Source organism: Vespa velutina, chromosome 7 (genome assembly GCF_912470025.1).
Source record: "Vespa velutina chromosome 7, iVesVel2.1, whole genome shotgun sequence".
In the NCBI taxonomy this organism is placed as follows: Eukaryota; Metazoa; Arthropoda; class Insecta; order Hymenoptera; family Vespidae; genus Vespa; species Vespa velutina.
The window spans coordinates 6,272,579-6,284,707 of record NC_062194.1 but is presented as its reverse complement, the minus strand read 5'-3'; the positions used below and the strand labels follow the sequence as shown (position 1 = coordinate 6,284,707).

General features: G+C 31.5%; 1 protein-coding gene across 3 annotated transcripts in view; it reads right to left on the bottom strand.

The window, feature by feature from the left end:
• Positions 1-12,129, bottom strand: part of LOC124950683 (neo-calmodulin-like) — a 97,686-nt gene that overhangs the window by 66,984 nt on the left and 18,573 nt on the right. Inside the window, exon 2 of one of the 3 annotated variants that reach the window (XM_047497760.1) lies at positions 4,768-4,794. The exons of the other annotated variants lie outside the window; for them this stretch is intronic. Coding sequence (XP_047353716.1) covers positions 4,768-4,794 — 27 coding nt within the window. The remainder of the gene's footprint in view (positions 1-4,767; positions 4,795-12,129) is intronic. 3 annotated transcript variants of the gene reach the window in all.

Here is a 12,129-nt window from a genome sequence, read left to right as displayed (position 1 = left end):
TAATGTATCTTTCTCTCGAATCGTACTTTAAAAGGGAGAGATTAATTAAAGGTCGAACCTTACGTTTATAACGTAAATTACACTTCTTGTTAAAATAAAAATCCTTAGATAATTTTTATCAGTCTGACACTTATGACACTTTTCACGTAACCCAACAAATGTTTCCTATCGCCATGCCAAAACAAATTGGCACGTCGTGCATCCCTTCCTTCCTTCCGTCTCTCTATATATGTGTAAGTGTGAATGCGTGTATTCCGAAAGACGACAAGATTTTCTGGTTATAAAAATCGTACATTTTGTCTTGAAAATTTATCCTTGAAAAATTTCAACCCACTGAAGATAAACGACGATGCACTTTTGGTAACATTAAATTATTCCAAAAATCTCGATTACGAAAAAGTTTTCGTGTCAACGTTAAATATAACCAACTCAATTTTCGAGATTTCATATTCGTTTCATTGCCATTCCTGTCATAGATCCATACCTATAAAGTTAACCTTTGACAGTTTTCTCATTGACCTGTCTAAAACAAATCTTAACGTCAACTTTATATGTCTTATTCGTCGAGTGTTTGAGAATAAGAACTTACAAGTTCTTGTTCCCTTTTACTCGGTCACAACTATCAAGATCAGAACGGACACACATGTAAACGAACTCGAATAGAACTTTGAAATCATCGTACGAATGAAGAGGATAGAAGAGGACGAGGATAGGAGGAGTGGAAGAATATTCGCTTGGCATACATAGCTAGGAAATTTTCAAAGTACTGTTTTATCGAAGAAATTCGAAGAATTTTCAAATCGAATCAAATGGATCAACGATCATGATAGAATACTTTTGACAAAGTCAAGACGAAGAGATCTTTTTTCTTAATTTTCTTTTTTTTCTCTTTTTTTCTTTTTTTTTTTTTTTTTTTGTTAATGATCAAAGTTTCAACGTTCTACTCAAATTGTTTATAGCGTAGCACCAACTAAGTAACCATGTTAACCCAAATAAAAAAATGGTCCTCGCTCGGATAAAGCCAACCGAAACATGGGAAATGGTAAGGACAGTTCGACCGCTGTCCGCTACACGGTGATCCTAACTCGGTGGTCTGAAACCGCTAACAAAACCAAATTACTGCGGACGACCTAACTCCACGGAGTTTTGAACATAACTCAAACGTAAATTTAATCAAATGACCAATTAAATATTTCTTAAATATTTAATTATAATTACGACGTTATCAAAATAGAATAGAATTTTCTTGAAAAGATCTGTCTAATCTTATCTTATCAAATCATTATTATTTCGATGATTATTATTACGTTGAAAGTGGAAGAAAAAAAAGAAAGAAAGAAAAAATTTTACGAAACGTATTTCATATTTCCACGAATGCGGAAAAAGTGATTTTTTATTAAAGGAAACTTCTTTCTTTTTTCTTTTTTATTATTTTCTCTTTTCTTTTCTTCTTAATAATATTAATTAGAATATATAATTCATCATCGATATCGTGACATTATTTGTTCAGCTGTCATTACATTACTTTATCAATTCTATATGTGGGCGTCGATAAAACCACTGTACCCTTTAACGTAAATATAATTTAGTATTAACGCTTATGTATGTATCTCACCTCGTTGAAAATTTCATTTCGTTCCGTCCCTTATACAATCTCTCTCTCTCTCTCTCTCTCTCTCTCTCTCTCTCTCTTTCTCTTTCTCTCTCCCTCTTTCTAACGTTATCTCGCGTAATACTCTGTGATTCTCGCTCGGCTCGCATAAACTTCGACGAGAGTGATTTTGTCCTGGTAAAATGAAATTAGCTTTTTTAATTTCTAAAATCGTTCGACCGAAGGATGAGAGAGAGAAAGAGAAAGAGAGAGAGAGAGAAAGAGAGAGAGAGAGAGAGAGGTATGGAGGGAAAGAAGGTTACTATTTATCCAGAAATGAATATAACGAGATTATGTTTTATCTTTTAAAAAAGTACATCGTATTTACCGTCGAAAAAAAATTTTCATATTTATCATATTTAAACGTATTTATAATTAATACGAATAAACACAACTTTTCCCTATCGCAGCATAATTACAGTTTCAAAAAATATGTACATAATTTTTTTCTTATCTCGATGAATTATTTTTACGTGATACAACTACGTACTATAATAATTATTTTCGTGTTCTAATTCAAATCGTACCATTACATGTGTATGTGCACGTATAAAAATTCGTATATTCCGCTACAAGAGTGGTCTTTCGAAAGGTATCCCTATCTTTTTTCTTTTTCCTTTTTTTTTTTTTTTTTTTTTTTTTTAAATACCCGAATGTAACTCTCATCTATGGGATTAAATTTAGTTAGCAAGTTAAACGTTACGACGCTCGCGTTTATGTTAGGTTACGTTCCTTCCTTCCTTCCATGGATAGTAGTCTAACGTAAATGCAAAATGAAAAATGATCCGTGGCCTCGTTCTCGTCTCAAAAAGCGAAGGCAAGCACGTCGCTCTCTCAATCACGTTGTGTCGAAGCTATACTATGGAAAGTCCGTTTTCATCGACATTTCAACGAGAAGAGATCGCTCGGAAGTAACTTCGACGATGAAAGCTCTTCGTCGGAGAAAAATTTGTTCGAAAATAAGAGAGTATCGATGAGACACTTGTTATATAGAAATTGACGTTGCATCGAAACCCGAACGGACGGACATTCATGAATGTCCGACGTTGTACGACGTCACGTCCGTTTTCATAAGAAAATTTTTTAATTTTCCATAACGAAACGAGACATTAAAAATAATACCATAAAAGTATTTGGATTTGGATCAAAGTGTTTTGATTCATGTGTAAAAAAAAAAAAAAAAAAAAAAAAAACAAAGATTAATACGAAAACAAATAATAACAAAGAGAATATATAACGAATAATTTCTATGATTCTTTCTTTAATAGACACTTCAATGAACGTAACGTTAAAATTTGTAGAGCGTATAATTGACATTCATTATTATTTCTTATCAACGATAATTGCTTCCATTAAATGATAGATATTCTCTATCTCTTGCGATTTTATGTAAGTCTAAGTACCTACTGTATCTTTTCGAAAGTTCACCTTCATTTATCGAGAATCTAGTAATAATCTTCTTTTCAAACTCGATCATTAACGAGAAGTAATCCTACTATGTTGTAAGAGTAGTCGATTAATTTTGAACTTCTATTAAAAGATCTTGGAGATTTCATTAATTAAATGTTTAAAAGTTTGAATTTATATAAATATTTAACGAATAAATAATATTTAATATTATATTCGAGGTTTATCATATTATTCGAAAATTTGTGAAACCCAAGTATAGAAGCAAGTGCAAAGTTGTAAATAAATTTAGAAATATTTCGTAAAGATTTAATTACCATACCATAACTATTATATTATTATATAAATATAAATATATATATATATATATATACATATATATAATTTAACGATAGTAAGCTTATGTTATTTCTTGTAATATTGTGTAATGTTAAGATTATATAACGATGTCAATCGAGTCGCATACACCGTCTTCAAAAGCGTTGATCAAAGCAAGGTACGAGATATGTCGGACTCGTATCACTTGCGTCATAAAACGAGAGCTTTCAACGACCTTACCGACGAAATCGATTTACCGAATGAGTTTTGACTCGCCTCTTTGACTTTGTAAATTTCAATGATAAAGCGCATACTGTTTTATCGACATTGAAACAGTGCAGTGAGCTTTCGATAGAACGTAAGCTTTCGGTGATAGAAAAGCTGTGTGACTTACCGACGGAACATGAACTTCTCGTGCAGAACGAGCCACTTACCTATAAAACAGAAAACGATGGGTTAAGTAGTCATTCTAATAAAAAGTTACATCGCGTTGTCGCTTCTAATGTACTAAAAAGGCTGCTGCATCTAATGATAATAATGAGGAAAGAGAAAGAGAGAAATACAGAGAAATAGAGAAATAGAGAGAGAAAGAAAACGAGAGAGAGAGAGTCATAAATGAAAGATTAAAAACGAAGTTTAATAAAGATGACTAAAACTATCGGACCATGCGATTGGATCTTTTTATTTTTTCGTGCATTCCTGATGTCTCATGCCAAGCATGCGACGATAGAATGAGAAATATGGAAAGAATAATAAAATAGAAAGAAAAAAAAATATATATATATATAGAGAGAAAGAGAGAAAGGGAGAAAGAAAGAGAGAGAGAGAGAAAGAGAGAGAGAGAGAGAGAGAGAGAGACAGAGAAAGATTTTGAATATCGTCAGATTTGTATCGTCCGCGTATTCATACATTTTGACAATTTTTAAGCGTCCACTCGACAAAATTTTATTCTATATCAAAATAATCGCGATCCTTTTTCCCGAATAATCTCGCGAATTAAAAATAAACTTCTCGTGAGATTTCTCCGATGACTAAAGCGTGTTCTACTTTACAATAAAAGAAAAAAAGAAAGAAAGAAAGAAAGAAAGAAAAAGAAAAATAGTAAAGAAAAGAAAAAGAAAAAAGGAAAAAAGGAAAAGAAAAAGAAACTTCATGACATGATTATTCTAAGATGATCGTTCAAAGACTAAAGGTACGCTAAGAAGCCTTTAGAAAACGTCGTTCCTCTAATTAAAGTGACATTAGAGATAAGAGAGCGGCCTAAGACATTTCTCTTTCCTAATTTCTAAATTTATCAATTCGCAAATGGCATTCTACGCGCTAATCAGACCCCTAAGGTGCCTTTTTACTGATAATAAAGAACTGCGAGTGTTGTGCTTGAAGAATTATACCTGCACGACTGCTGGCCCGCGATGTGCCTGTATAATAGAAAAAGACAAGAAAGAATATTATACAGATAGACAGAGTAAGAATAACTGGAAAAGATTTTCATAATTATATATGTATCCTAAAGAGATGTGGGAAAAAGAAAAATAGATATATAGATATATAGATAGATAGATAGATAGATAGAGAGAGAGAGAGAGAGAGAATGAGAGTGAGAATGAGAGTGAGAATGAAAAAGAGTGAAGGATTGGAGAAGAAACAAGAGACGTTGCGCGATGAATAGTATTAGCATGCAGGATGGCAGAAACAAGTAGAGAAATCTTCGTGAGGTCAGACGTAGAAAGGGGATACGAACCGTGATGGATAAACTATATAAGGTGACGGTGATGTAAGAAAATTTATGCAACGTTAGTAATCACGAACGTATATATAAATATTGTATGTATATGTATGTATATATATATATATATATATATATATATATATAATATATATATATAAAATAAAATATAAAAAATTAATAAAATATAGAAGGGATCGAAGGGGTTCGTTATTATTAACTTATATCTAAACTTACACAGATACACGCTATTCCATCCTTCTCTCGACCTTTCGATTTTCTTAACGTTAATGTTGATTCTCCTTTATCTTTTCGCATATCGATTAATTACGAAAAAAAGCGTAAATATAAATATTATAGAAAGAAAAAAGCGTATTAACAGAGTTCAGAATTACGATCATACGAAAAAGATAGACATTTATGAGACATCTATCGATCATGAAACATGATCGATCTCACTTTAAAGTTCAAAAGCGATGCAACATGTCGATACGCGACGACATAGACTTCGATGAGAAAAACTTTTTATATATTTCGCCTACACGAAAGGATGATGGCGAGGTGTTATCGTAGAATTGGATCTTTCTTCAATCTAATTCTAAAAAAGGGAAAAAGAAAGAAAAAGAGAAAAGAAAAATGATAAGGTACGTAAGATATAGAGATAAAGAAAAGGAAATACGTGCGGAGAAAAAGAAAAAAGGAAAGTCTTTCTCTGTGGTTCATGTGATTTTACAAAATTTACAAGGACGCAAAAAGAGAGAGAGAGAGAGAGAGAGAAAAGACGATCTCAAGATTCACGCCAATGTTCCGAGAATTTCCACTCTATATTCCGCACACACTCGAAGTAATTGGCTACGAACCTTGGCCTCAGTGCGTTCGTGTGCTCGATTCAAGGAGCAAAGAGGAGAAGCGTCGCGAACACGTACACGTGTCTACCATCTTGGTAAAAGCTATATATATATATATATATATATATATATATATATATATATAGAGAGAGAGAGAGAGAGAGAGAGAGAGAAAGAGAGAGAAAGAGAGAGAGAGAGAGAGAAAGGGAGAGAAAAGCAAGATATCGCAATTGTGTAATACGTAGAATGTATGCATATAAATTTGTTTGATGGATATTATACCTACTACGAATGATCATAAATTTTCGATGGAACTTACGAACGAGCTTTCAAATTCATATGAATGGTACGAATAAAAGCTTTCTTTGTTTCCTCTCATACGGATAACGTAAATAATTAGTACCTATGATCGTCGACTTCATTCCGATGGTAAAAAATAAAAAAAAAAATAAAAAAAAAAGAAGAGGAAAAAATACGATAAACAGTGTCTATTAAAAAAAAAAAAAAAAAGAAAAAAAAAAGAAAAAAGAAAGGGAGAGACAGAGAGAGAAAGGCAAGATATTGCTATTGTGTAATATGTAAAATACATGCATATAAATTTGTTTGATGGATATTATACCTACTACGAATGGTTATAAATTTTTAAAGGACTCACGAACGAGTTTTCAAACTCATACAAATGATACGAGTAAGAACTTTCTTTATTTACTCTCATACCAAAATAATCAGTACATATAATCGTTCATTTCGATGTTAAAAAAAAGAAAGAAGAGAAAAAAAGAAAAAAGAATACGATAAAGGAAGCCTATTAAAAAAAAAAAAAAAAAAAAAAAAAAAAGAAGGAAAAAAGGGATAGAAAGAGAGAGAGAGAATAAAAAAATTAATATTCCGCACGTATCGTTAACAACAAAAATCTTACTTTAATTCTGATGAATTTCGAAGCCGAAATAAAAATAATAAAAATCGAGAGAAAAGTACGATAGCGGGTGTACGAAAAGGGGGTGTATTAAAGATATTGGCGGAAAAAAAAACCAAAAAAAAAAAAAAAACAGAGATGAAAAGATTCGTGCGTATTATCCTGAAAAAGTGGACTTCTCTATAGAAATCCGTTTTCTCGCGTTACTTTGCAAACGCTTATATACTCACGTTAATGATCAACGTCACTCTTGAAATACTCTCAGAGGATTAAACGGGATAGAAAAAAATTGAACATACTTTTGTCATAGTGTTCATCGTTATCGACGATTGAACCATTTATATCAGAAATTTTAACTTCATCGATTTGCTCACCTCGTTTCTCCCATATTCTCTTATTTTATATATACATATATACATATATACATATATACATATATACATACATATATATATATATATATATATAAAATTTTATACTTTTTTTCTATTTCTTCGATTTAATCGTTTTCCAAACGAGCACATCATAAAGAGAAATAACGATGATGAAATACCCCCTAGCTGAACTTTTAGTTTCCCCTTAAATATACCTGCGTTCTCATTTAACGAAATAGAACCATAAGAATTCCGATAATACGTGAGATATTCCAGAAGAACTCAACACACGTGTACCATGGAAGACCATAATATTTGATCATCATATAATACCGAGCAAAAGGGAAAGAGAAAATTTGGACTTTTCGACGGAAAGGGATTCTCCTTATATAGTACTAAAAAAAAAAAAAAAAAAAAGAAGAAAAAAAAGAAGAAAAAAAAAAAGAAGAAAAGAATCGTCTAAAAAATAATTTTTCTACGAAGCTTCATATCTTCATAATATGTTTCTTCTTTTCCTCTTTCTATACGTTGAAATTAAATTTCAAAATTCTAAAAATAAATGATAAAGAGATAGATAGATAGAGAGAAAAAGAAAGAAAGAAAGAGATAGAGAGAGAGAGAGAGAAAAGACGGAAAAATGAACCTATAAAAATGAATGCCAAGTAATTGCCATTGTCGATATGAAATTCTTTTTCTTTGTGCATTGCTAGCAGAAACTCAGAACAGATGTTCGTCAATTTTCTACGAATTCTTCTTCACCATTCATCCGATTTTCAATGTATTAACTAGATAATTCCCATTGAGAAGAATCGACAAATAATAACATCAATAATTGATTCGATCTTCTAATTTATATTATCGAAATATACTATTGAAAAAAAAAAAAAAAAAAAAAAAAAAAAAAAAAAAAAAAAAAAAAAAAAAAAAAAAAAAAAAATTGTAATAAATTGAATCCAGTAGTGATTTGATCCTCCTGTTTTGACACTAATGGAACCAATGCACTTAACATCGTTCCATTGATTTTACGTGCCGCATACATCCGGGAATCGCCATGGAAACCGACATTTCCCTAGGAAAACGTGCTATACATTAAATAGCATCAAATCCTCTTCAAACGATATCTATGTGTATTGAATCCCATAAAAAACAAATATTATTTGCTCAATAAATATATATACACATACATATATATATATATATATGTGTGTGTGTGTGTGTGTGTGTGTGTGTGTGTGTGTGTGTGTGTGTGTGTGTGTATGAGTATTCATTTACAAATGATTCGTTATCGATTACAAACGCTTTCATATATCTTTTTGTTAATAAAATTTGAAAAAAAAGAACAAATAAATAAAATAAAAAAAAATCCAATTTTTTTTTTCCTTTCCCTCGAAATATTTTCCGAATTTATCTTCTGAACATTTTTCGACACGCAAACATCAATTCTTCTCGAAAGATTCTTTCACCTCATTCAATTTCTGTGGAGACAGTGAAATTAAATTGCACTACTCCGATAAGTATCCTTATTCGAAAGCGAACGAAGATAGAAAATTCCTATTGAAGCAAAAAGAAGATCTAGAGAATCAAAGAGAGAGAGAGAGAGAAAGGGGGGAGGGAGGAGAAAGAAAGTAATTCTGTCATTTATTATCGAACAAAGTTTCGTTCCTTCGCTTTGAAAATCTAATTACCAACCAAACTCGTCCATATCATACTATACATTCCTTACATCGAAATACATCAAGAAAATACTTTTACGAAGATAGATAGATAATTGTATATATAGAAAGATATGTGTATCTTACAGGTTCTGTACTATAAAATAAGAAAAAGTTACGTTAGATAAATATAGCACTCGACGTAATAACTCATGCGTAAGTTAATGTAAAAGTTAGAACCCACTCTTGGAAGTATTATTCTTAACTAGCGCGTACTACCAAAGTTTTCGCTAAGTCACTTCTCTCACTTCCCCTTTCTTTCTTTCTCTCTCTCTCTCTCTCTCTCTCTCTCTCTCTCTCTTCTCCCTCTCCTTTTCTTTTATTATTGTTTTTATCAAAAACTCGATAAAATATTATTACAAAGAAACTTTCTAATTATTTCGACTATCGTTTCGTAACAAACGACCGAGGATAATTTTGTTGAAAGAGCTTTTTTCAAAGTTCCCGTCCTTTCAAAATTTTTATTTTGAATCTAAAAAGATATATATATATATATATATATGTGTGTGTGTGTGTGTGTGTATATATATTCTATCGTCTAGTAACTGTCCCTCGCAGACGAAATTAAAAGATTGTTTTTCTTATTTTTTTTTATTTTTGTTTGTTTTCTAATTTGCAAAGATTTTATGCAAAACTGCTCAAGAAAGTCGACTTTGTCGTTCGTATAGAAAGCTTTCTTGTATGCTGAACGATCTGAACTCGTAACGGAGCGAGGATTATCTATTGTTAAAGGTCGACGTATACCGATATCTATGCTTTAAACGTTGTGAAAAAAAAAATTCTCCTCCTCGTTGCTCGTAACAACGGTTATTACTCTAGAATCATTGCGATTACTATTCCATTTTCCATTCTCACTTTGTTCTTAATCTATCGGAGGAACATTATCTTCTCTCACATAATTATACCACGTTCGACGTCTCTATATATCTCAGAGAGTCACTTATCGTTTGCTACATGTCACGCCAATATAGTTACCAACGTCGTTATTAATATTAATGACGTCCGTTCGAGTATAAATAATATTAATTACCAATAATCGATGACCCCGAAAGATTAATTAACCGGTATCGGTTAAGTAGGTGAAAGCAAATTTTACATTTTGAAATACTCTTGTCCTTTCGCTCTTTTGCAAAATTCTCCTTGATAATATAATCGTTATAATTATTTATAGAATTGATCGCAATGATGAGGAATTGACGATCGTTTAATTTTTAATCGAATTTAATTTAATCCCGTACATTTTCTCTTTTTTTCCTTTTCTTTTTTGTTTTTTCTTACATGCAAAAAAAGAACAAAAAAAGAACAAAAAAAAAAAAAAAACAAATAAAAAGAAAGAAGACAATTCCTATAGGATTTTATCAAATTTGTAAAATTATTGCTTATTCGTATCTATCGATGATCCAATTCGATTGCTGATTATCTTGAAAAATTCAACAAAAATTCTACGTAAAAGAAGGGAACTCTTTGAATCTTTGAAATCCAGGATAGTACGATAAGACTTTCACATAACCTTTGACATTAGATGTCCCACATAAATGACCTAGATCCCCATGACTCGATCAACGCAATTTCAAAGAAATAGGTATGGTTTAATCCTATAATAAAAGCGAATAAATATAAATTCATTCGGAGATATCGTTGAATGAAACTGTAATTATTCATGCATTATACATTTATACATGCGTGAAGTTCGTAAAACGCAAAGTTTGAAAAAATATATCCAGTTATGCGAAATGTATTCAAGCGTATTTTTTTATAATTAAAAAGAAAAAAAAAAAAAGACCGCTTCAAAATTAGCCTATATATACATATACATACATACATACACACACACGCAGACATATATACATTTCGATTATATAAATTCGAAACATCAAGAGTTTCGATTTAAATAATAATATCTCGAAATAAATAGTTAAGTTAGATAAAAAAAAAAAATAATCTTATTAAAACTTTTCACATCTTATCTTTGAAAGTATCGAATTGAAGCAAAAAAATTTCTACAAAGTTCATAGACGTAGTATTATATTTTTAATTAACATCAATTGTCACTTATCATTAACGCAAATTGTCAATGACGAAGAATCAGAATCGAAGGTTTTAAGGTGTAGTAAAAAATTAACGTGAATACGGCGATGGAGATGGGGATGTTGATGTAGGTGTGGGTGTAGATGAGGGTGAGGGTGAAGGTAAAGTGGAAATGAAAATCTCTAGACGTTGCTTAACTCAAACATCAATGGACGTTGCAGAAAGATGCGGGATGTCTCCTTAGCAACAAGGTGGAAACCGAACTTCTCGCACTTCTCTCAAATCGACCGAAAGGGTAGTTCGTTATCAGAGCATAAGGGGCGAGTCTATCGAGCGACCATACTACAAACTAGAGAAGGACTTTCTTGAAAATTCTCTTTTAAGAAAACGATGTTTTTAAAGGATAATACAAGTTGACCGTTCTCGTTATATTCAACGATACATCTCGACGAATAAATCTATTCAATTAGTTTATTATTATAAAACGTTTAACGTGAAAATTGTATTTCCTCTTATGAAACTTATGAACATCGCATAACTTCTTATTTTATCTTTCCTTCGGTACAAATTGTTATTCCAAGTAATTGTTTTCTCTTTCTTCTTCTTCTTCTTCTTCTTCTTCTTCTCTCTCTCTCTCTCTCTCTCTCTCTCTCTCTCTCTCTCTCTCTTTCTCACATCTTAATACACGCAATCCTTTAATATCCCTACATACACAACCAATACCATCGCATACAAATTTAAAAACTCACCTCATTTTCCTTCATTTTATTTTTTTCCTCTGCAACTTCACATTTTCTTTTCACGGTTATCGGTTTTCTACCGCCAAACTTTACCTTCAATTTGTTTTTCCCTCTAAAGAACCACGTCGAGAAATTCAACGTCATGGAATTTTTATGGATTCCGATCGTGGAAAGCTTTGCTTTTATTATATCTTTCTTTTTCTTTTTTCTTTTTTTTTTTTTCTTCTTCTCTTCATTGCGACAACGTTCGAAAATAATGCGAACGATTGTGAGGAGAAAATTAATTTGCAACTGGGACACGTTTTATTCGGATATAAAACTGCAATCGTAAAGCGAATCGGCAATTGTTGGTGTATTAAATATTTTGGAACAGGGACGGGACGGGACGGGACGAGGCGGACCGGGGATA